This window comes from Eschrichtius robustus, chromosome 4, assembly GCF_028021215.1.
Source record: "Eschrichtius robustus isolate mEscRob2 chromosome 4, mEscRob2.pri, whole genome shotgun sequence".
In the NCBI taxonomy this organism is placed as follows: Eukaryota; Metazoa; Chordata; class Mammalia; order Artiodactyla; family Eschrichtiidae; genus Eschrichtius; species Eschrichtius robustus.
Window position 1 is genome coordinate 77,069,853 of NC_090827.1, and position 26,968 is coordinate 77,096,820.

General features: G+C 35.0%; 1 protein-coding gene across 18 annotated transcripts in view; it reads left to right on the top strand.

Moving 5' to 3' along the window:
- Positions 1–26,968, top strand: part of CLOCK (clock circadian regulator) — a 139,264-nt gene that overhangs the window by 56,447 nt on the left and 55,849 nt on the right. For 16 of the 18 annotated variants that reach the window (XR_011073925.1, XR_011073926.1, XM_068542908.1 and 13 more), the window contains 5 exons: positions 8,332–8,423; positions 13,816–13,905; positions 16,231–16,290; positions 20,171–20,319; positions 23,256–23,347. Coding sequence is in view for 16 of the 18 variants with exons in the window: in XM_068542908.1 (XP_068399009.1) it covers positions 13,859–13,905; positions 16,231–16,290; positions 20,171–20,319; positions 23,256–23,347 (348 nt within the window). In the remaining 2 variants the exon portion in view is untranslated. Of the gene's footprint in view, positions 1–7,398; positions 7,428–8,331; positions 8,424–13,815; positions 13,906–16,230; positions 16,291–20,170; positions 20,320–23,255; positions 23,348–26,968 lie in introns of all 18 variants that reach the window. The other 2 variants (XM_068542909.1, XM_068542914.1) reach the window with 1 other exon arrangement.

Here is a 26,968-nt window from a genome sequence, read left to right on the forward strand (position 1 = left end):
CCTGGAGATAGAGCAGAACTCCTGGAGGAGAGCAAGAGATCTGTTGGTGCAGGAAACGTGAAGCGAGTGTACAACAGCAATATTCAGGAAGTAGGATATTTTGCTAATGGTATACTGTGAGTTCCAGAGGACACAATGAAAGGATTTTGGAAATTGGGAAAGAAAGGGGAAAGGGGTCAATGTGGGGATATACAGAGTATATAGGGACAAGAGTCTAGGTGATGGTGGGTGACCTGAGAGTCTTGGGCCTCTCCTGGTGACTGATATAAAAGGAAAGTAGGGCATAATGGGATTAGTCCTGGTGGTTTCCTAGGTAGATTATTGTAAATATGGAGGGAGAGAGGGTTTGGGAAAGGCAGATTTATCAAGAGCAGCCAGAGATTTTAGACCTGTATTAAATTTCTGTTGTCATAGAACAACAAACTTAGAAACTACCACAAACTTAATGGCTTAAACAGTACAAATTTATTATCTTACTGTTCTGCAGCTCAGAAGTTCCACAAGGGTCTCATTGGGCTAAAAGCAAGGTGTCAGTAGGGTTGCATTCCTTTCTGGAAGCTTCAGAGGAGAATGTTTCCTTGTGTTTTCAAGCTTCTAGAAGCTGCCCCTATTTCTTGGCTTGTGGCTCTCTTCTATCACCATCAAAACCAGCAACACTGCATCCTTCTGACTTTTCTGTCTCACAGCTCTCTGACCACAGCCAGGAAAGGTCCTCTGCTTTTAAAGACTCATGTGATTACATTGGACCACCCAGATAATCCAGCATATAAACTACCCATCTCAAAATCTTTAACCTTGATCGCATCTGCATAGTCCTTTTTTGAAACATATTCACAGGTTTCAGGGATTAGGGCGTGGCCCATTTAGTGGGGCCATTATTCTGCCTACCACAGGGTCCCGTCTTTCTTCCTGTGGATACTAGTGTGAGGCCTAGTGCAGGGTGGTATAGGTTCAGGGTTACGGTACCTGGTTCAGTGTGTAGTTCACATTGAGACTCAGCCTTGGGCTCTTCCTGCAGCTTCAGATCTTTTATGGGGCTCATTTGAGGCTGGGGACAGGCTCAGGCCTCAGTCTCATCTCAAAAAAGGGTTAAGGTGCTCATGTATTCTGTGGACCAGATCAGTCCATCACATGAAGAGGGAGCTCAGACGTTATGTGAAGAAATACGTTAGTTGAATAATTGCAGTAGTCTTGCGTGCCACTAAGAGAGCTGTATTAATTTTTCAGTTTTTGTTTACTTAATGAGGCTTCAAAAATACCTCACGTCTAGACATCTGACAGTCTAGAATTTTGGTAGCATTTGATGTTTGTCTTGAGCCAGCATCTTCTTTGGTTCTAAGAGGTCTGGTTCATGAGACTTTGGTGTGGGGTGTGTTTCTTGTTCTTACTGTCAATTTTAAATTTAAGTTGGTCTTAGAAACTGCTGTAGAGTCAAGAATGTTTTTCATCTTGCTAATATTTTATATAGAGGTGGACTAATGTTCCCATTCGGTATTGAATAAATTGAGAACTACTGTTAAATTTCATCTTTACTCATACGTTAAATAATTTTAAAAGTATTTCAGTCTTTTTTTACAAGTTAAAATTGTTCTCTTAGAAATACTTACCTTTTTAGCTATAATACAAACAGTAATCTGCAGAAGCAAGTTTGAATTTTTCATAAATGGTGATAAATATAGTTAAGTATTGTTGGGTTTTGTATTATACCAGTCAGTTAAATTTCAGCACTACTTTTAATTAATGTTAATAGATCCATCAGTCCCAGAAAGATCTGTGATATCAGATTGAACTAACCTAAATTCCAAAGTAGGTCAGTGGGTCAATAGGTTATTAGGTTAGAAAAGGGTTTATTGTGGTTTCCATATTTTAAGCCCAGGTTCTTGAGTTAAACCTTTTTAATGAATAATTTAAAAATTATCAATAATTAGATGAAATTTAAAGTTTTTTCTTTAAGTTACATGAACAGTACATAGGGAAATAGTCTCTGTTACTCATGTTTTTTAATAGTAATGTGTTACTTTGTTACTCATGTTTTGTTCTCTGGAATGGATAACATGTATCTTAAGTTTTTATGGTAGCCAGGGCTCTAGTATTGGACAATTAAAAGAAAACAAACATTAAAAAGGCAGCAGTTAAGTTTTTCTGATTATAAAATAATACATGTTCTTGGAAAAATTTTAGAAAGTGCTAAAGAAAAACTAAAAATGGAAAAAATCCATAAGCAAATTACTCAGGAATAACGACAGTTGGTACTTAAACATATTTGGATTTATGTTTGATACATTTTAATGCCACTGTTAACTGCTGTTGGATGTTTAAATCTTCCAAGCTTTACTATTTTAAATAATAGTGCAATGAATATAAAACTTTGGCTACATCTCTGATTATTTCCTTTTTTTTTCAAAATGAAATTACTAGGTCAAAAGACGTAAGTGCTTGAAGTTATTGACACTTCTCACCAAACTTTTTTGAAGAAAGGGAGTCCTAATTTACTCTCTTAAAGCATTGTTCAGTGTCTGTTTCATATCTCCATCACCAAACTTATCAAACTGTTATTAAATGTAATAGACACTTTAGAGTCATTTTCTTTTCCACAGTGCAGTGTTGACATTGTCAACTTCTTAAAGCACTCTTTTCCTTTAATTTTAGTGACAAATAATCCTTCCTGGCTTTCTTCTATATCTTTGGTCCTTTTCCATCTAGTTGATACTATTATTAACACTAATCATACTTAAAATTTATTGAGCATTTGCTGTTTTCTATATACTGTCCAAATGTGTAACATAGTTAATCCTCAAAAGAACTCTATGTGGTAGGTGCTACTATTATTTCCATTTTAGAAATGAAAAAAATGATGCACAGAGATTTAGTGACTAGTCTCAGACTCACAGCTAATAAAGGGGCTGGTCCATAATTCACACCCAGGAAATGTTTCTAGAGCCATTTCTTTACATTGTTTTTCTGCCTCCTCCCCATTTTACTAGCTACTCTTCTGCCTGTCTGTAAAATATTAATTTTTCATCAGGTTTCAGTCCTAGCCTTTTTTTCCCTAATTTTATATGTTTTTCCTAGAGAAGCCCATCTAATCATTATCTTTAATTTACCTATTTACATTGATGGCTCCCACTTTACATCTTCACCCAGTTCTTTCCTGAATGCCAAACCCACATTTCCAACTGCCTACTGGACATTTTTCCTCTTGCATGTCCCATAGATATCTTAAACATAACATGTCTAAAACTGAATCCATCATTAAAAGTGTTTGTGAGGTATTTGTTACATAGTGATTAAGAGCATAGTTCAGGCTAAACTGTCAGGGTTCCTATCTTAGCTTTACTGCTGATCTTGGCCAGCTTACCTGTTCTCTTTGTGTTTCAGTTTCCTCATCTGTAAAATGGAGATAATAATAGAGCCTACCTCATATGAGTGTTGAGTCTTAAATGAGAGAAAACTTTGGAGAGTGCCCAATACGTAGTAAATGTTCAATAAATGTTAGCCACTGCTTTCAACACGTTTCCCTCCAACTACCCTCCAACTTACTCCTCCTGTGTTACCTATCAACCCACAGATGTGTCCAAGCCAAAATCTGAGTGATATTCTTGACTGCTTCCTGCCCCCAGCTTCTGTTAATCAGTCACCAGATTCTGTCTAGTCATCTCAGGATCTATTAAAATTCCTATATTTCTTTCTATAATCTCTGCTTCTATATTATTTTACCTGAACTATTATAATGCTCTACTTCTACTAGTCTCTCTAATTCTAGTCGAGCCTCCTTCCATTCCATTCTCTGTGTTGTAGCCAGTATGATGGTTCAAAAGAACAAATGTCTATTAATGTCACTTTCCTGCTTAAAACCTTTCAGTGTCTTTGTTGAGGGGGCGGGGGTGTTGGGAGTTACCTTCATGTGACCTTTCACGATCTACTCACCTCACCATTATCATCTCTTACCACAACCTCTGTTACCCCCTGTCCTTAGGTTTTTGCCCTAATCATAGGAAACTACTTGTAGTATTCTAAAATCACAGTTCCTTCTCATGTCTTCAGACCTTTGCATATACTGTTCTTTTGGTATAGATCAAATTTCTCTATCTCTTTGCCTGGTGAACTGTTATTTTATTCTTCACATCTCAGCTTACGTATATCAGTTCTCCAGGAGGCTTCTTTAACTTCTTTGTCACTCCCAGTGTGTTCAGAGAGCACTTTGTGGGTTCTCTGGGAAGTGCCTCAAATGTAGTGGCTGTGTCTATTTCACCATTTCCAAACTACAGTCAGCGTCGTATCAGACACTTACTTGTATTGGTACTCAGTAAGTATTTGCTGAATGATAAATATATGAAGTAGAATTTTTAAGGAATCACTAATATTTAACTAATATGTTTTTACTTACGTTTCTTTGATTTCTAGCCAGGAATAATTTTTACATTTATTAGCCGTTTGTTTTTTTCGTGGCTCCTCATTTAGTTATACTCTTTGTTGTTTGTTTGTTTGTTTGTTTGTTTTTAGCTGGGTTTTAACCTTTTTTCAGATAACTTTTAGAGACCATTATATGATAAAAATATTAACCTTTTGAAGTGCTGCAAATATTTAAGCCTTTTATTTTGGTTTTAAAGGGGGAGTTTCCATTTGTGTTTATCTGGTTAATAATTGGTATCCCTATATATTATATCCTTTAGTCTTCACAACAGTTGCCTTAGGTAAGAAATCTGAGGCTTAGGATAACTAAGTAAATTGTCCAAAGATTTTCATCCATGCTTTTCTGACTGTAAACTCATGGTCTTAACTTCTATACTTACTCCTCCAGCATGCTGGATTTGTTAGGTGCTTTAACTCTGACGAGTAACTCAATCCCAAAGTACTTAAAACCAAGTAGGACACTAGGATCTGCATCTGAATTTTGCTTGATGCACATTTTAGGAATTAAGTTCTATTGCTCTGGTGTTTTTGACTCAGACCTCTTACTTTTATTTGAGTCCGTAATCTCCAGGGATTTTTTTGTTGTTGCCATCAAAAAAATCCCTTTTTATTCTCAAAAATACCCCCTCTTTTTTTTTTTGCTATCAAAAATATCCCTCCTTCTTGCTGTCGTATTACATATATAGCAAATTCTTGGTTTTTTAAAAAAATTCTAGAATGGACATTGGATGGGTCAGAAGCAAAGTATGAGGGTAAAGTTTTGCATTAACTTTGGTGTGGCAAGGTTGGGTTGGTCTTGGTTAATTCAGTTATTCACAATGATTATTGAGTTTTTAGTATTTGTCAAATATTCTGACAGGTCCTAATAATAGATGAATAAATGAAGCTTCACTCCTGCTTTGAAGGAGCTCATGATTTAGAAGAATGTTAAAAATGAGAATGTTATAGTGATATCTCAGTTCTACAATGAGAAATAGTAAGAATACAGCAATTCCTGATTTTCCTTGTTAGTGAAAGAACATTTCTATCCGAAACTGACAAGTTCCTGAAGTTCTTTCCACACCAGAAATTTTACCTTTTGATTAAATTTATTCCTAAGTGTTTTATCCTTTTGATGCTGTTATAGATGACATTGTTTTCTTAATTTCCTTTTCAGATTGTTTTGTTTTTAGTGTATACAGAAATGCAACTGAGTTTTGTATATTTATTTTGTGTCCTGCTATTTGATGTTTATTAGCTCTAACAGTTTTTTTTTGCTAGACTCTTTAGGGCTTTCTACATATAAGATCATGTCATCTGTGAAGAGACATAATTTTACTTCAAACTTTCCAATTTTGATTTCTTTCACTTCTTGCTTAATTGTTCTAGATAGTACTATGTTGAATAGAAGTAACGAGAGTGGCCATCCCTGCCTTGTTCCTCTAATCTTAGAGGAAAAGCTTTCAATTTTTCGCTGTTGAGCATGATGTTAGCTGTGGAGCTTTTCATATATGGCTTTTATTATCTTGAGAAAATTGCTATCTATCCCTTGTTTGTTTAGTGTTTTTACCATGAAAAGGTATTGAATTATGTCAAATGCTTTTTCTGCCTTAATTGATACGATTGTGTGATTTTAATACTTTGTTCCTTAATGTGGTGTATCACATTAACTGATTTTTGTATGTGGAACCGTCCTTGTACCCCAAGGATAAATCCCATTTGGTCATGGTGTATGATCCTTTTAATATGCTATTAAATTTGGTTTGTTAATATTTTGTTGAGGATTTTTGCATCTGTATTTATCAGGGATATTGTAGTTTTTACTTGTGGAGTCTGTCTGGCTCTGGTGTCAAGGTAATGTTGGCTTCACAAAATAAGCTTGGAGGTGTTTCTTTCCCTTCAATTTTTTGGAGGGGTTTGAGCAGGATTGGTGCTAATTAATTCTTCTTTACATGTTTGGTATGATTCTTCAGTGAATGTTTGGTCCTGGCTTTTCTTTGTTGGGAGGTTTTTGATTACTGATTCAATTTTCTAATTAGTTATAGGTATGCTAAGATTTTCTGTTTCTTCATGATTCAGTCTCGATAGGTTCTATATTTCTAGGAATTTATCTGTTTCCTCTAGATTATCCAGTTTGTTGGCATTTAATTGTTCATGATAGTTTATTATGATCCTTTGTATTACTTGGTATCAGTTGTAATGTTTCCTCTTTTTGTTGTTCTTTGCTAAAAACACTTTTTTTCTGCTGTTTTATTTATGCTCTATTTTGTTTCTGCTTTAATCTTTATTATTTCCTTCCTTCTGCTAACTTTGGGCTTTTTCTAGTTCCTTGAGGTATAAAGTTAGGTTCTTTATATTTGACATCTTTCTTCTTTTTTAATGTAGTATTTACCACTATAAACTTCCCTCTTAATGATGCTTTTGCTGCATCCCATAAGTTTTGATGTTTTGTGCTTTTGACTCAAAATATTTTCTAATTTCCATTTTGATTTCTTCTTTGACCCATTGATTGTTCAAGAATGTGTTTAATTTCTACATGATTTGAATTTTCCAGTTTACCTTGTACTACTGATTTCTAGTTTTATTCCATTGTGGTCAGAAAAGATATTTGATAAAGCATTTCAATCCTCTTAAATTTGTTAAGACTTGTTTTGCTACCTGATGTGATCCATCCTGGTGAATGTTCCCTGTGCATTTAAGGAAAATGTGTATTCTGCTCCTGTTGGGTGGAATATTCTGTTAAGTCCATTGGTCTGTAGTGTTGTTCAAGCCATCCGTTTTCTTGTTGATCTTCTCTGTCTAGGGTTCTGTCCATTATTGAAACTGGGGTATTGAAATTTCCTACTGTTACTGTGTTGTTGTCTGTTCCTCAGTTCATTTCTGTCAATCTTTGCTACAAATATTTGGGTACTTTGATGTTGGGTGTATATATATCTATAATTGTTATATCTTCCTGATAAATTTGACCGTTTTATTATATAATGTCCTTTTTGTCTCTTGTGACAGTTTTTTACTTAAAGTCTGTTTTGTCTGATGTAAGTATGGCCATTTGTGCTTTCTTGGTTACCATTTGCATGGAATCTCTTTTTCCAGTCTTTTAGTCTCTGTGTGTCCTTAAATCTAAAGTGAGTCTTGTAGATAGCATGTAGTTGGATCTTGTTTTTTTAATCCGTTTACCTACTTTGTCTTTTGACTGGCAACTTTAATTCATTTGCATTTAAAGTAATTACTGACAGGGAAGGACTTACTGTTATTTTGTTCATTGTTTTTGTCTGTCTTGTAGCTTTTTGTCACTTTTTTCCTGTCCTGTCTTTGTTTGTGTTTCATTGTTTTCTTTTAGTGACATGCTTTGATTCTTTTCTCATTTACTTTTGTGTATCCTGTATAGATGTTTTCTTTGTGCTTACCATGGGTCTACATAAAACATCTTATAGATTTAACAATCTATTTTAAGCTGATAACAATTTAACTTCAGAAACTCTGCTCTTTTACTTCACTCCCCCCACCACACTTTATCTCTGTCACAAATTGCATCTTCTTATATTCATTATATATGAGTATTCATTAACACATATATGTGTGTATTCATTAACATATTTTTATAGCTGTACTTATTTTTATACTTCTGTCTTTTAACTTCTATAGTAGAATTAAAAGTGATTGTTGTAGTTTTTTTTATTTTTATTTTTAAGTTATTTTCTTTTAGAGACAATTTATAGAGTTTAGCATTTGTTATATATTGGTTTGGCCAAAAAGTTCATTTGGGTTTTTCCATAAGATATTACAGGAAAACCCAAACAAACATTTTGGCAAACCCAATATATTTTTGTGACAAAGTTATAAATTTTGTTATGTTTCAAAATTATTTTGAAACCTTTTTCATGATAAATGTCTATATAAGTTGAGTAAATCTAACACATGTTTTTCTTGTTTAAACAGAATTCTGAGACTGATGGTCAGCCATACAGAAGAATACATTGAACTTACAGTTTTCTGAAGAATCAGTTCAAAAGATCCCCAAAATACAAAAGGTAATGAAAGGGTTGTATCTTGGAATGTACTTTGAAATGACACTTGCCCAGGAAAATGGGAATTACAACCAACTTAAAAGATTTGAAGATACTGACATTAAGAATTTCCTCAATGAGGACTTCCCCAGTGGCACAGTGATTAAGAATCCTCCTGCCAAGGCAGGGGACATGGGTTCGAGCCCTGCTCCAGGAAGATCCCACATGCCGCGGAGCAACTAAGCCCGTGTGCCACAACTACTGAGCCTGCGCTCTAGACCCCAAGAGCCACAACTACTGAGCCTGCGGGTCACAACTACTGAAGCCTGTGCGCCTAGAGCCCGTGCTCCACAACAAGAGAAGCCACTGCAATGAGAAGCCCACGCACTGCAACGAAGAGTAGCCTCCGCTTACCGCAACTAGAGAAAACCCGCGCACAGCAACGAAGACCCAACACAGCCAAAAACAAATAAATAAATTTATTAAAAAAAAAAAAAGAATTTCCTCAGTGAAATGCCCCAACCTGATATCCTTACAATAAAGTTCACAGGATCCCATCCTTAAATATGAGCTGTAGCCAAAGATCACTAGACATTTTAGGAAAGCCTCTTTTGTGAGAGTCAAAGACCAAACCAAAATAGAAAATACCAAGTTAGGGGAAATGGAGACCAGGTAGGCAGGTAAAAATGGAAAGAAACACAAAACTGTCATTTAATAGTTTGAGAAATAAGAGGAGATGCTAAATCCATGAACATGAGAGAGAAAAAAATAAGAAATGAAATCAGAAATGGAAAACTCAATGGAAGGGCTAAAAAATGATACTGATGTTGAAAGTTAAGCAAAGAGAAAATGAGAGAGAAAAGATAAGAAAATTGGGGCAACTGTCCAGGATCTCCAATGTTAAAAAAAACAGGAGCTCTAGAAAGAGAATAGAGGGACTAGAGGGGAGAAATACAGAATAGTGAATGATTCAGCAAAACTCTCCAGAAATTAGAGGACCCACATTTCCAGGTAGAAAGAGCCCATAGAGTGACCAATGCAGATATGAAAATTAGTCCAAAATAGGGCATATAACTGTTAAATTTTGTTAAACATAAAACTACATCTCTGATAGTTTAGTCCAAGATCTTTTCTCTACTTTTCCAGCCAGTTGATAGACATGCTATATTTAAGGGAGAGATAAAGGAAGAGCTTCCAGAATAAGAAAAATAATAGGCCACATATAAGGGATCAGTAATCAGAATGGCTTTGGACTTCTTGATCCCACACTGGAAACTAGAACAGTGGAGAAGGGTGTCTCCACTGAAGATAGAAGGGAAAAATGATTTCCCTTCATAATTCTGAGGGAAAAATGATTTCCAACTCAGTATTCAGAATCTAGCTAGACTGTTGATTAAGGATAGACCAATGCCAGTTTTAGACTTGTGATGTCTCAAAAAAATTTATCTGCCATGTTTCCTTTCTTGGGCAGTTAATGTAGGAGGTACTCAACAAAAATAAAGAAGTAAATTTAAAAAATGAAGCCGTAGGATACAAGAAACAGGGAATGCAACTTACGTAGAGACCCAGGAAATCACCAGGATGATAGTGAAGAGTGATCCCAAGATTACAGCTGGTCACCAATGATAGTTATCCATTCCCAGTAGGGGTAGGTCAGAAGGTGCCAGGAGAAATAGCTGCAAGAAGGTTAAATTGGTAGAATCTGTAATGTATTTGAAAATATTAAGAGTAGATTTAGACAAGGAAGAGTTTAGGGCTGAATTGTAAGTATGTATTTAGAAAACCAGGTAAATAACAAAACAAAACAATGATTAACTCTAGGGAAAGCTATTCCAAGAAAAAAATTGTAGTATACCATATGGCTTAACTGTGAATTGTATTTACAGAGTCATAATAATGTTAACTCTGAATATAACCACCTAGCCAAAATCACGGTATTGGAAATTTGGGCAAGCGTGCGTGTATATGAGGTAAGGATGGGGGAGTCAAAGCTAAATTATTATTTTTTATAGTGGAATTCAATAGATGATGGCTTAAAAAAAAAGACACTTTAGAGAGCAAAAGCAAGCACTTTTAATAATTACATTGGGGACAGCTCAAATAAATTGGGAGTGTATAGGCATCCTACCTAAAACAGAAGGAATCAAGAAGTAATAAAGTAAAAGTTATTAGAGATAGGGAGTTAACTACCAAGGGAAACAGTTAAAGAGATGAAAGTGATTGAAAGTAGGAAATGGGGATCAGAAGACTTCTGATTTTTTAAAAAGTCTTGTAAGACTGGATACTTTAAACTCTGAACAAGTATACATTTGTGAAAATAAACACTTAAGTTTTAAAATGAGAGAGCGGAATGAATTAAAGATGTTGAAACACCAACTGTACACAACAACTCTGACAAGTGGTTTTTCTGTGAAAGGGAGCAGAAAAGGAGGGCTGTCCCTGAAGGGGGTTGCTGGGTCGAGGAAGTTTTTGTCTGTGTTTTGTTTGTTTTTTTAAGGTAAAATACTAAGTTGTTGATAGAATATTCCAGTTATAGAGGGAGAAATTAGTGATGTAGAAATGGAAAGCTTTGAGAAGTGACAGCAGGTGGGATTCAGAGGACAAGATACTGATACTGCATAATTTATTTTTAATGCAGAATGTGTTATATTGGATGTAAGAGTTCTTTTCCAAAGATGGACTGGCAAGCACTGAGATTTTCTGTTAATTATGTGTAATGTTGCATGCTGAATTTAAAACATACCTGCTTCCATATTTTGCAAAGTTTGAATTGCTTAGGAGGTTTGTTAGTTAATACCTGCCCATGTGATAAATGTTTTAAAACTTGTTTTTAAAATGATGTTTATTAAAAAAAATGCCATCCTGCCCTCCACTGTGATAAAATAGTAATGTGGTGCTTACTCAGCTGGGAATTCATATCATTGAATGACTTTGAGCTCAAGTTGCTTAAGTAAAGGAGCATTTGATTCCTAGCAGTAACTTGATCCTTTATCATTTCATTTGCTCCAATGACTGTAACTGATCCTTTTAAAGACAGATTATTTCATACCATAGTGGTCTGTTAATATCAATATTTAAGGAAAAAGACTTTTAATAATATTTAATCTGTATTAGATCATCTACTTGAAATTCCTTGCTATGAGTAGGGACATCGCATGTCTTCTAAAAATGACTCCTTAGAATCTATGGATGAGCAAGTGTGACTCTGCCTAGTCTTTTTTATACTGAAAGTGTGAGTCCTAGGATAGACCCCACACAAGACCTTTGGCTGCTCCCACATTTCCACTTTGTTTTGTTAAAGTTAATTCGACACCATGTAAAGAAGTCAAGAGGAATCTCCTAACAGTTGCTTTAGAGTACTTAATTGGGCCTATTTCACTTCTTCCTTTATCTTTCCCTTAAATATAGCATGCCTATCAATTGGCTGGAAAAGTAGAGAAAAGATCTTGGACTGAACTATCAGAGATATAGTTTTATGTTGTTCAGTTAGCTGGACAACAAATAGTGTTTGGAAAAATATTGTTAACCAACAATAGTAAAATAGCTTAATAAAGCATCAGTCTATCTTCTAAAGCGTTTTGGATTCACTTCCCTTATAGTCAGCATGGCCTCTCCTATATAGTATAAGTTCTTATTCTTGGGGTCTTTTTTTCCCTCTAGCTTGCCCTATTTCTACCTTCTGATAATTAAACAAGCATATACTTGCTGCCATATAAGGCTCAGATCTGGTCTTTTAACTTTAAACTGAAACTGTTCTTTTTTTAATTCACTCAAACTGGCTGTGTTACCTTTGCATTGTTCTTTTTGTTCTAGTGATAGAACCAACCTCTGTTATTACCATGATGCTAAGTATGTCTGTTAGACCAGAGGGCTGTACTTAGGTGATCTTTAAAGTCTCTTCTAACTCTAAAATTCTGTAATTTTCTGTTCCATCTGCTGATGTTGACCCAGACACTTAAAATCACTATTTTATCCTGGAGTTAGTTCTTTTTATTTTTCCTGACTCCCCCACTCATTATCTTTTAAGAACTCTCAGCCCTTCACAGTTCTGCTTCTGCAGCCATAACCACGTGGGCAACCCAGCATCATTTATCAAGAGTTATTCTCTCTTCCTCTCATGAATGTACATTTAAAAACAATGATAGAGTATTATAGAGTCTCATATCCTTTAATATTCTCACATTTAGTTAGAGTTACACAATAATTTACACTATTTTCTAAACTTTAATTAAAAAATAATTCTTATGCCTCAAAACTGTTAGGATATTTATTAGAGTTAAGGTGGTTATTCAATATTTAACTCATGACTATAAGATATAAGTATCTTATATGGGTAAAACCTGCTTTATACTTTAGCAAAACTGTATAGAATATAGAGAGATAAATTTTAGGCTTATGACTGAGTTTTAAAGCAGTAAATTTTAATCCCTTCAATGTGAGTATGAAACTTTATAATAAGGCTCTTCTCTGCTTGACTTGCCTTCACCCCTTTACCACTCCTGTTGTCTCTCACTTTATGCTCTAGTAATTAGAACTTTCACTTGTAATATGCCTACATTTTTCTCTAAAGAGAAAACTTTCTCAAATATGACACTCTCTCATAAATGCCTGTGCCTTTGCAAATCGCTTTTCTTGTGGCTTAGAATCCCTTCAACTATTACCTCTTCCTGTCCTTTAGTCTGTTATTTCTCAAACTTAAATGGTCATACAAATCACATGAAGACCTTGTTAAAATGTAGATTTTGCTTCAGTGGGACTAGAGTTGGGATCAAGATTCTGTATTTTAACAAGCTCTCAGATGATGGTGATGGTCTCTGGAGCACATTTTCAGTAACAAGAATCTAGACTGCCTAACAAACTCACTGCCATCAAGAATATTTCCTCTGACTGCCCCCCCCCGACCAATATACCTTCATCATCTCTTTTATTATAATTATTTAGTTATCCATCTCCCTCTTTAATTGCAGATTTCTGCCTATAGTGATTGTGTCTCTCATCCTTCTATTTCCAAAGCTAACTATACTGTTTAACAGAAAGTAGGCTTTCAACAAATGTTTATTGCCCACTAGCTGGTGTTATTATAGCCTACTTACATAGGCTTACATATGTAGCCTACATAGTCTAATATATATACTGAATGTTAAGAGTGGCTTTTTAATTTCCACTATTTTGTTATAGAAAGAAAATGAATTGTGGTCTTCAATTTTTTTTCCCCTGTTGTCCTTTTTTTAAAAGGAAAAAAAGCCTCAAATGTGCCTCAGCTAAGTATATTTGCTTGAAAATAATGTTATAGCCTTCAGTAGAAACAAAAACATTTTGAAGTCTCTATGAAAACATGGTGTTTCTCAAATTACTGTGTTTGTAGACATAAGTTTTTTAGAAAACTAATGACCATTTATTTTTCTTTCCACCCAAGGAGAAGTACAAATGTCTACTACAAGACGAAAACGTAATATGTTATGTTGTTTACCGTAAGCTGTAGTAAAATGAGCTCACTTGTTGACAGGTATGTTTTTAGAGACTTGTTTATTTTGAATTATATAAAGCTATTTAAAAAATTCACTATTAGAGTAATGGTCTATATCAAACTGATAAAAGGAGTATTATGCTTAAGCATAATTACTGTTACATTTACCTTCTGTACCGAGCAAATTTCATGTAATAGTAAGTTAGGTATATTATCTAGAGCCAAAGTCAACAGCATGTGGCTTGTGTTCTGAATGGATCTTGAACTGTAATTCTGAGTGATTTGGTCAGAACTGCTCTGAAATAAATTATGACAATTGCAGAAGTTTCCTTGGCACTTTGTGGAATCATCTGTCTCCTTATCTGTTGGTTCTAACTTCAGCCCTTTAAGCATCTTAGCATTTGTGACTCATGAGAGGTGACTATAATTAGGATTTCATTAGTTGAAATTATAATCTTTAAATCTTACTATTGGGAAAAGGATGGACCTCCTTGTTTCTTTGATTTAAAGACTTTATTTTTTTATTTTTTTACATTTTAACATGTTTGACATTGGGATTCATCTTACAATTGGCTTATAGTTTAATTGGTGGCATTTTTTTCTTTCATAGTGGCACATAAAATAGTTAAGTCTTATAGTCAATGGTGTCTTAAATTAGATGAAATACAGTACCAGTTTTTTAAAAATACCTGCTCTTTGAAAGATAATGTACAGAGCACTTTTTATGTCTTACTTCATTTAACTTCACAATAATTCCATGAGATTTTACAGATAAGGAGTCTATAGGCCAGAGAGGTTATAAATAACTTGTTTAAGGTCACATAGTAAGTAATAAGGTGGAGTTATGACTTGTATTAGTCTGACACTAAAGTTCCTAAAGTTCCTGTGCTTTTATTATAGTGTAATGTGTGATTCTTCCATAGGGGATTCTTTAAGAGTTTTGTAGCTAGAGTTGTGCACAGAAGTGACTTTGACATCTAGGGACAGCTTTCCTCCCTTTTCTATGAGGTAAATAGTGAAGGTATGTACTCTATCAGAGCTTAAGACTTAAGGGGCAAGGAGTTTCCTCAGGGAGGCCTGCCTGCCACTGCCATGGATGTGGGCTGTGCCATAGTTTCAGGTGGAATCTATGTGTAGTCTTTTCCTCAGAAAGGATGTTTCTTCACTACTCCTGAGAGATTAAATATGATTTTGGCATTATGCTTCTGAATGATTGTCAGTTCCCATTCTAGACAGTATGACCTGTAGGGACAACATCTGGGTGTTCAGACATAAAGCAGTGGTTCTTAATATGAGTTCATTATCTCTCTGAATATCATGAAAGTTATGGACTCTCTTCTCAATAATGTACATTTACATACAGAATTTTTTATAAATTTCATTGTATACATGGAACCCCAAAAGTCTACTCATGAACCTCTATGATACGAGATTTGTAGATGATCTCAGTTGTGGAGCTCGTAGGCACTTTATAGGCCACAGAAAGATGTGGTTGTAGTGAATAGTGAGTTCATGTAAAAGCTCATATCACTTGCAACTATTCACTATTTCCCCTTAGATTAAGGAGGTAGCCACCAGTGCTCTTGATTTCATTTGTTAGAATGCTCTTCCGCTTGGTCTTCCCATAACCAACCCCTTCTTATCACTTAGATCTCAGGCTCAAACGTCCCCACTTCAGCAAGTCCTTCCCTAACCACTCAGACTAAAGTAACCACCCAGTAATTAAAACATCACCCCTTTTAAAAAAAAAAATAAAATTCATATATTTTCATGTTGATTTGTTTCTTTCTACTAGAAAATAAGCTATATGAGAGCAGGGACCTGTATGTCTAATTAACTGCTCTGTAACCATGTCCAGAATAGAGCCTGGTACATGAGTGCTAACAAATATTTGTCAAATGAATCAGTACTGAATGAAAATATATCAGTATAAGTTAATATGCTAGATATTGTGATGTTTCTGAGTGATTTGTGTTTTATAAATGTCTCAGAAAATATGTTTTTTAAATGTGCTACTATAATTAAAAATAATTTCAAGCGAATCATTTTATATAATGGCAAATATACTGACTTTCTATAGATTTTCACTGGTTACTAAAAGTTTGGAATAAGATATTTAACCTCTGGTAAAGTTAAATTCTTGTTTATTGTAATAAACTTTTTAAAATGTAAAACATAGTTGAACTTTGTTTGTCTATATGTGTTAGAAAACAGGTTGGTAGTTACTGAGTTTGAATTTATGCAATCCATAACTCTACAAAAATCCTAGGATATAACTGATTTGATTCATACGTTGTTTTAGTATTGCTGTTGCTTAGTGAGTCTGCCCTCTTATTTTCTCTATCCACTTTCTTTTTCTTTTAGAGACGATGGTAGTATTTTTGATGGGTTGGTGGAAGAAGATGACAAGGACAAAGCAAAAAGGTAGTTCAACTTCAGATGTAAAATAGTAAATAAATGAATAATAAATAAATGTAATAGTAAATCAGTGATTTCGAAAATCTGTCTGCCTTAAGAACTTAGATATGTTAGAAAGGTGGAAGAGTTTAGAGTATCAGTATGTAGTTTATAAATTAAATAAAATTATCCTCTAAAACTGCCCTTCTCACCACATTATATTATGGCACATAATATTTACATGACATCACTGGGGATGTTAGCCTTCGTCACTTGACTAAGGCAGGGTTTGCCTAGATTTACCATTGTAGTTACTATTTTCTGTTAACCCACTCTATTCTTTGGAAATAATTTATTTAGGATAGCACACCTTCAGAGTAGGGATGGGGGAATTAAGCTTCACCTCCCATAGGAGGGGGTATCTACACATATTTGAAATTCTTCTGTAAAAAAAAAAAGTCTCTTTCCCATTTATTTATATCTCTATGGACTCATGTATATTTTGTATGGACTCATGATTTATTTTGTACTTTAGGTTATACTTCAGTGCTATGTTATTTATTCTGTTGCTCAGTTTGTTCCAGCTTTGGCCTTTGGGAGGTCTTTCAGGGTGGGCTTCTGTGTCTTTTGACATGCCTCCATTCTCCAACAGAAGGGAAAGTGGGTGATGGAGAGTGGGCGTGGTGGGGAAGAATTGATGGAGAGGTATCATCAAGTAGGTGACAGGATGGGATCTAGAGCCGTGGTGGTGATGGTGGGGGCTTGACCTTAGATACGGGCCTTGATGGTGATTACAGTATCAGGAGGGAGGGTCCAGAGAGCATTGCAGCCAAGTTTGTAGTCATTGAGGGTAAGCAGTAAATACTTTATGGCTTTTTCCCAGCCACATTGAACTACTTGGGTGCTTAGACACGAGGGTAGAGAGTGTTGTAGCCTTACATACAGATACAAAAGATAAACATATAATAAGTAGTAGTTCCTAAATGTCTGTATTTAGCAAAATAAAAGGTACTGGGATAAGAAAAATATTCACATAACCAGGTAAACTGCTAAATTCTTAAATGAATGATTAAAATATATCTGGGAAGAAGATTTTGAGGAAAGCTATACAACTTTATTCAAGGAAATAAAAAGACCTGAATTTGAAGCTAAAAATATATCGGATAACTCCTTTCCCTTAACTTCAATCTAGTGGGGGAAGGTTCTTATAAAATATTTCAGGGTAGAGAGAAAGTCACTGATAAGGTGGGAATAATCAGTCTTGCCTGAATGAAGAGGCAGAACTTTGAGGAATTAACTTGGACAGATTTAAAGGCCAAGTTTAGAGATGGATAAGGTGAGCTAAGGGTATTCTGTTCGCAGAGACTTTGAAGGTTTGATCGTGTTTTTAGGGGACCAAAAATGCTATGGCTGTGGGAAACCTTGGAGAAAGAGAAGGCCTCATAATAATGCTGTCAGAATTAAATGGACCATGTTGAACGCTGACATCTGTGGCCTGTTATTATTGAGGTCATCACAAGGGCTGAGTACGTCCAACCTGAACGTAACATGAAATAAAGTTGCTTTAATGGGTGTGATCCACTGGTAGAATTGGCAGTGATATTTGATTTCTGTATATTTCTTATGCTGGAGTTAAGATGCCTGTTTTGAATTATTACTTCATGGTAACTGTATGATCCTGGGCATATTCTCTTTTATGCCTGAGTTGTCACACTTGTAACATGAAAAATAATAAAGTCTACTTCGTAGGAATTAAATGAAATTTCATATATGTTTCCAGTAGTGCCTAACTTATATACAACAAATAATGGTTCTAAATTTTACCCATGTCTTCAGATATTTCATATATAAATAATTCTCAGATGCTTATTTCCTACTTACTCCTTTCTAGAGGAATATAACTAGATCTGTATGTCTAACTTCCTCTAGTATGTGTCCTTTAAAATGTCAAACAGGCAATTTCACCATATTTAAATTCTCCCCAAACCATCTGTCTACCGAAACTAATATCTCGTGTTATATTACACATTGATAAACAGCATTATCAGTAACTTGGGAATCCTCTTCGATTTTTCTTTTGCTTCCCCACTCCAAACTAAATCTGACTTACCTAGAATTGCTAGTTCTGCCTGTTAACCCTCAGACCCACACTGCTCTGTTAACACTGCCACTGCCATGGTTTATAGCCTAGGATATTGCAGTTGCCTCCTAAATGGTCATCTGGCCTCCAGTCTTGTTTGGCATATAGTAAATTTCCAGTAGTATTTGTTAAATGAATTTGTTTTGCCAAGCACTGATCTTTTCATTACTCTGGTGCTAGAATGGTCTTAACAAGCAGTTCTGTTCATGTCAGTCATTTCTTTGCTTAAAACCTTTTAGTGCCTTCCCATGGCTTTCACTATTAAACTAAATCCTTCTGTGCAGCATAAAAACTTCATGATTTTTTCTTCCAGTACTTATTATTCCTAACTGCCACCCACCCTCCTCCCCCAACTCCAGCATAGCTGGGCACAGAAAGCTTGTACACTAGGTACATTAGCCATTCTGAGCTACTTGTGATAGATGTGTGGCCCTTTTTTTTTTGGCCACACCGCACAGCATGCAGGGACATTAGTTCTGTGACCAGGGATCAGACCCGTGCCCCCTGCAGTGGAAGCGCGGAGTCCTAACCACTGGACTGCCAGGGAATTCCTGTTAGGTTTTCATCTTTGTGCAAGTTTCCTGTGTCTGGAATGCCCTGCTCACACCCCGCCACCATTCCTTTCTCACTTAGCCTTCATGACTCAATTCGGCACACTTAGGAGGTTCCATAGGTATTAGGTGAATTTCTTGAAAGGGCATCTTTCTCTAGTATCCCTAGTCCTTATTAGCACAGTCTCTGTCATTATAACAAAGCGCACTCAATGTTTGGTGAGGGAGTCAGTTAATTTCTGTTATGTTTCTTAAGAGGTTTGAACAGTTGTATTTTTTCCCAGTACTAATACAGAATAAATGCTCCTTCTTTACTGAAAAAAATTAAATTAATAGAATTATCCTCTGACCTTTTGGGATCTTTTGGGAAAGTAGTGTACTTTCTAAAATGGAATTCTAAAATCTGACTTCACAAAGCAGGTAATTAGAAGTATTATGGAATGATTAATTGCTCTGTAAATAATTGTGTTTATCTCAAGAGTTCTCAGTGCAACTAAGAATTTGCTTCTAGTTACTGCTTCACATAGAACAGTGGGAATTATTCCTTTAGCACATATATTTTGAGCGCTTACTGTTTGTTAGGTGTTATGCTTAAGTGCTTAGATGAAAAAACTGGGGCTCTGTTATCAAGAAGCCTACAACCCAGTGGAGAGACAGCTATGCAAAAGAGTGGTTACAGCTCTGTGTTGGAGGCTGGGATGAAGGAATAAAGAGGAAGAATGTGTGGGTAAGCCTGAGGGTAGGGAAATTTTCATTTTTAGATTTCTGTTTATAATTTAAAACTTACAGGAGATGGATAACTTTCTCCTATTCAGTAATTTTTAATGATTTGTACTTATACATTATATGTGCTTGCAGAAACTGTATCTCAGTAATATTCATAATAACCTTATAAGGAAAATACAGATTCTTGGTAAATATTAGATTAAATAAAACCTGAGATTTGAATGTAGTTTGTCTTACTGATATTTTCATAAAAACATGTATGCCGAGTGCTTAATATGTAAAAGTTTCTTTAGTGGTTAAACCAAGAAGAAAAATTATTGCCCTAATTAACTGTATATTGTTGGTAACCTAGAATATAAATATTTATTACCATCTGTATTGACAGAAGTACATGCTCTGTGGTTGTATCTTTATTGAGCACTGTATTAAACTATTTGTGTAATTAAATGGACTGTTTGAAAACTGGTTATCTAATTTTTTATTTCAACAGAGTATCTAGAAACAAATCTGAAAAGAAACGTAGAGATCAGTTTAATGTTCTCATTAAAGAACTGGGATCCATGCTTCCTGGGAATGCTAGAAAGATGGACAAATCTACTGTTCTACAGAAGAGCATTGATTTTTTACGAAAACATAAAGGTATATTTTTAACTTTGTAAAATGGATTTTTTTTTTTTTTAATAATAACAGACTGTCTCTTAAAGCATAATGTGATGGAATCTTGGCAGTGATGGCTTGAGACGGTATGCTTCCTAACCATTTTTAAGAAAAGGAAATAATTGCCTTTTTAAAGATTTCCTGGTATATTCTTTCTTTCATTCAACAAACATGTATTTAGTGCCTACTAGTATATCCTAGATTCTTGTGGTGCAGGGTAACAGTCCTGGCCCTCAAGTAACTCAGGCCAAGGGAGAGAAACATATAAACAGCTAATTGCAATGCAAGTAATTATAATGTGAGTAGTGCTCGTAAACTGTAAACTTTGTGTGAGAACACAGAGGAAAGAATGTGTCAGGGAAGTCTTTTAACAGTTAATTTTTCAACTGAGTCTTCCTGTTAGCTTAAGAAAAACAGCACTTCACATGGAGGAAATAGCATGTGTAAAACCAGAGAAGCAGGGAGAGATCAGTTTAACTGGAGCATAGTTTGAGTTGGAAAGTTATGGGTATATTTGAAAGAGAAGCAAGAGTCAGATCATGAGAACTTTATATGTCATTTTAAAAGATTGCTTCAGTGTATATCTAGGAAATAAACACTGTGTTTTAAAGTGATTATTTGTTAATCAAAGAAAATCACTTTGAGTAAATAAGTCATGAAAAGAAAATTTTAAAGAATGTTAAGTATTTTGGTACTTAATAAATGCTACTTAATAGAAAATAGGTGAAAAACTTGTAAAAGGACATTTCTTTTTCAGATGGAAATGAAACTGCAGAACTTCTCAGAAAGAGAATTTGTAACTAGTACCTCTATTTCTTGCTAGCTCACTCTGTGATACATTACTAGCCTGGTTTATGCTCCACCACTGTTTAAATTATTTTTTGTTAATTTCATTAATGCCATGACCCCCCACACGCTCTGCTACCAATAAATCGGTAGCTTTTTCTTATATTTCATCCTCTTCTGCATCTCTGAAGCACTGGAAATTTTCATCCATCCTCCACTGGCTCCCTTTTCCCTTGGCCTGAGATACACTGTACTTCTTCATTCACCTCCCCCTCCCAGATGAGCTAACTTCTTTCCTCTTTCTTTTTCTGCCCTCTGAACACGACATTTCTCAAGGTCTTGTCTTTTGTGCTCTTGCTTTCTCTATGCTCCTTCCCTTGGTTTTGCCTCTCTCTTAAACTACTAAATCTATATTTTTAGATGCAAACTTTTCCGTTTTTTTTTTCCAGGTAACTTCTGGGTCTTTGTTTTATGTGTCCTCAGACTCAACGGATCTGAAGTTGAATTCATTTTCATTTGTCAAGTCATCTTTTTCTCTCAGCTTTCCTTTTTCCATTTTCACACCACTGTCCTTTCAATCCCCTGGGACTCAAACCTGAGAAGAGTTTTGCATTTTTTTCATCTTCTGTAGTACAGTATCACAGTTGCCAGTTTTGTTGATTATTCTCAAAATTGCTGGTCTTCATTTTTATTGCCACCATTATCATTACATTTTATCTCTACAAATAGTATTCTCACTAACTTCAGTGCCCCTTGTTAGATAGCACACTCATTCCTCAGACATTGTAGGAGTTCAGTAAATGATTGTTGAATGAAATGAAATAATATGCATGCATATTTATTTCCCCCTGACAATAGAGGATTCATTTTGGCATTTAGATATTTTTTTCAAAATTGGGTGTATGATTCTCACACCAAAAAAATTTACCTTAAATTGAAAAGTAATTCTTATATACTTCTTACTCTAAAAATAAACCTGGGTTTAACTAAACTTGATGGGATTTGCTTATGGATTTAAGTCCTTTTTCCTGAATGTATATAATGTGAATTTGAAAAGCATGACTATGTTCCACAGAATTAGTAGCTATACTTCTCAGTTACTCTTCATATCTAGTACAGGCATTTCCAATATGCCAAATTTTGGGTGCCAATTTAATATGCTATATTTATATATCTGGTAATGGAAAAATCAAAACAACTTAGTCCATTTTTTTCACTGCAACGTAGAGTATATTTTGTAGAGTAAACTCTGTGACATAGATTTTAATTTTACTTGTTTGTTTTAATATGTCCGCATTTAAAAATGGAAAAATATTACCTAAATAGTTCACATTTCATCGTTTATGAATAGTTTTCTCATAACTAAATCCATTAGAAGTATGTTGCAACGTAAACTGTAATTATTGTGTTAAAATGTGTGCCTTAAGCCAGGGATCTGCAAATTTTTGAACAGCTTCCTACCACTAAGAAAACATACCAGAGGACACTAAGCAGGATTACTCTGGGTTTATTACTATAAAGTTTTTGCTTAAAATTTTATTTTAGTCTCCTTGATTAATTAAGAATAGAATACCTTAGACTGGAAAGAATCTTTCTGCCTGGCAATAGGCAGGCCTAAAGTCATTCTTTTTTTTAATTTTTTTTTTTTTTTTGGAGTGAAATAAAGTCATTCTTTTTAAAAGCAGACTGACTGATCTCCTTGGCTGCTTTCCTCCAGGTTCACGTCCTTATGTCTGCTCTAGGTGCTACCGTTTGAATGGCAAAGAAAGGAAGGGGAAAAAGACTATATTCCTAATGCTTGGTCTAATCTGCTTGTTCTGATTCTTGTTTGGTCATTGTGTAAAGCAGGAAGCAATCTCAGGCCTGTCAGCAACACAGGTTCTCAGAGCTCCCCAAAGAAAATCCAAAGAGACTGGTATTTTCAGGAGAGCAAATCTAAGGAGATAACTTGCTACATTAGCTCAAATATTTCATCATCCCCAAACTTGGACCTCCTGATAACCTACCTAGACCAATGAATGTTATTGACTATGGTTTAGAGTGGGAGAAGGGAAGGCAACTTGTAGGACTTTTGTACCACCACCCTCTCCCTGTGGTTGGACTATACCGCTAATGTGTCAATCTGTTTACAGAAATCACTGCACAGTCAGATGCTAGTGAAATTCGACAGGACTGGAAACCTACATTCCTTAGTAATGAAGAGTTTACACAATTAATGCTGGAGGTATGTCCAGATTTAATTTTTGAAAAGTTTTATTTTCCTTAAAAAAGAAATCACAGGGGTTACCAATTTTAGTATAGTTTTAACAATATTAATTTAATATTGAAAAATCTTAATTCAGTGTAAGTCAATCAACTATCTCTTCAGTTAAAATTAACTGATATAAGTATTGTAAGGAAATAGTACTATGTGGTAAAATAATGCCAAATCTTTGTGGTTTCAATATCATCTGAATTTTTGAGAAGCTTAATAAAAGTCAGAAACCTATAACTACCAAGTTCTCTACGTGGACCATAGTAACATTCAAATGAAAAATAAAATATATTATTCATCACATACTAAATATTATTATGAAATGTATTCTACTAGACAGTAGGATTTTTTTTAACAAATTAAAATCTACCTACACACAACATAAAATGGTAACAAATGAAGTATTTTGAAAATATTAAAATAATGAAATATACATCGAAAGGCAACTCTTCTCAATTCAAATAGAAACTTCTAAAACGAAATAAGTAGATGTTCTTTTGCGACAAAATTATTTTTGAAAACAATTCAGGTCATATTTGCTTAGAATTGCAAAACTTAATAACTCATACAATCAATTATAAAATCCACAAAAATTTTGAGTCACTCATACCTATCTATTTTACTTTTTTACTTTTTAATCATTTCCTATTTACATTAATAAGGTGTCATCTGTGCACACAAAGTACGGAGTTCAGTATCAGATTTCCATGAAAACTTACAATAAACAAAGGTGGTATACTTTGGTGGTAACAGTTAAGGACAAGAAAAATACATATTCAGAAGAAGGTAGACATGGAAGAAGTAGAGGAAAGCAGTTGAGGTAGGAATATACAGAGGTTGTTAAATAATTTATATTTCTTATTCTGTTTGTTTGGGTCTGTTATTTTAGAACTTAAGCATTTTTCTGTGTGGTGTATGTATATGTAATAGCCATGTCTCAAGTGTCTTTGTATATTGACTAAAGCCTAAAGCAACATTATTTTGCAAATTAATGAACTATTTTTCTATTTATACTTTAGGTGGAACAGTTAATTGCTGGATTAATTAAGTCTTTACCTATTCAGCAGAAATGTTACCATATGAAAATTTGTTGGAGTATAAATACATTGTATATATATTTAAAGCTGTGCTTAAAATCTGAAAAATAACTGAGCACTTTTCACATATTACCTCAGTGAATCCTTACAATAATCTTCTGAAGATAAACTATTTGTATCCCTTTCTAACTTTCAGATGAGGAAATTGAGGAACAAAGGGATTATGAAATTTGCTCAAAATAAAACAGTAATTAGCTTAGCTAGGGTTCACTGCAGGAAGACTAGCCTCTGGTCCCTGTGGCCCCAGCCCTCGTGCCCACTGCCGCTCATGAGACTTCTTTTCAGTGAAGGCTAGCCGTGGCACAGGACTTCTGGCTTAGTAACCAGCAGTCAACTCTTTAACTTAGTGGACACTTAAGTTACAAACCAAATAATAGTTCCAATTTGGTTAAATGTTTTCTCCTCTTAAAAGTAGTTTGCCATTGTCCGAAATTATCTCTTTAGATAGAAGTAATACATTTATGAAAGGGTACACACAAGCTAATGTCTATAACCACAAGAAGAAATCAACTCATTTAATTCCTCTTTAATTTTTTCTTTGATTATTTCTCAGTGTAATCATTTAATAAGATCTTCTGTGTTAATCATAAGCTATTTATGTACCCTGCTTTATTGGTATGAAAAATTTTTTATAAATTCATAAGTTGATGTAATATATACACTTAAGAATCTCAGCAAGGTAAATTACCTATTCACTAATAAGCTAAACGGAAAGCATTGTCCTCAAATTTTTCTTTACAATGAACAGATTTTTTAAATTAATTGCCAAGACACATGTAGTGCATATGTAGATAAGTGTTAAAAATAAAGAGTCTATAGATTGTAACATTATATATAATATGCAACAGAGAAAACTTAAAACATGTTAATTTTGAAAATATAAATTAGCTGTCTCATGATTATCCTCACTGCTTTTAAAATTACATTCCTGAAAAATACTACATTTATTTATGTTCAATATGTCAAGCATATTTTTGATTTTTAGTGAATATTTACAACTACTAAGTAAATATGCATTTTAAGTTCATATTGCCAAGATTGAAGGATATGTATAAATGTGTGTACTGTAACCTGGGTCCAACTAACCTAGTTATGTTACTGTTCGCTGGTCATATTGATGAGATTATAGTTAGGCAGTCTGGATACCCTTTTCAGCAGAATTTCGGATGTAGGCTATATCGTAGAATGTTAGAGCTGCTAGTAGAGGAGTTGGGTCATTCAGCTCAACCTCTTCATTTTACGGATGAGGCCTGGAGAGGCTGCAGCTTGTCTGGTCAGATTGCTAATTAATTCAAGAACTCAGACTAAGATCTTAAAATTCACTTACACCTTATGTGTTGGCTGTCTTTCTCCATTCTTCCATTGCCACCCGTCCCTCTCCCTCTTGTCTCTGTTGCTTAAGGAATATTCCTTGCTACCCTTGCTGGGGGTGTTGAGAGTAGCCAAGGAAATAAGGGCAGTTTAGCCTGACCAGACCTCTATGCAAAGTCATCTCTGTGTGAAGTCATCTCCCTGTAAGGAGTTCTTTTTCCTTGGCAGCTGGCAGCTCTCTCCAGTAATCTATAAGGGAAGGGCCAGTGCCCTGCCTGCCTTATCACAAGGTGGTTCTGTCCCCTTCCCTAGAACTTCCATCCAGTCTTCCCATATTAAACACCCACTAAGGAAACAGCGAAGGTTTACACAGGCCTTTTGTTGTGGGTAAAGTAGATGTCAAATAGGAAGATGAGTTTTAACTAATGAGCCCTTTCCCTCCTATCATACAACGTGGGCAAGGGATAACCTTCAAGGTCTTCAGTCTTGGTATGAGGATGTCCTTCTGTATCTTGCTCTTCCTTCCACATCTCTCGAGTCTTCCTCCTCAAGGCCCCTTCAGTTTTTGGTGTACCTACTTACCTTCTTGGGAAATTACATTCCTCCACTCAAAAGAAGTTTGAGCCCTGGATCCCTTCTTGTGTTAAGACTTGGCGAGATGCTCGTGGAGGCTTTTCTCTGCTGTATCTTTGCCTGCTTTGAAAGAGGAAGGGTCAGGCTCTGGTTCTGGGAGTGGGATCAAGTCATTAAGAGTTCTGATTTTAGTTGATTCTCTTCACAGAAGAGAGCTGCATCCTAATTCCTAGCAAATAGAGATCATCATAGAAAATAGTAATTTGCTTTCAAAGATGACACAATCTAGCTTCACATGAGAAAAGCATGTCTTTCTTAACATCATTTTGACCCTTTTCCTTAGGAAATAATACCAGCATTATTGTACCAAGGAGTTTTTGTAAAAATTTCATGAATTTGCTTAAATTATAAGATTTTCACCCCTTCCCCTTACATTAGCCAAGAATGAGTTTGAGCCATTCTAGAAAACAGGCATCTACTCAAAATAAGTACTTTCTGATATCCAAACGTCTTCCTCAATAGAAGGGGAGGTGGGGGATGCCTTTTTCCCTACTTCCAACACATACCTCAACAGTTACTTGGAGGGAGGTTACTCTAACTCTCAGATCCA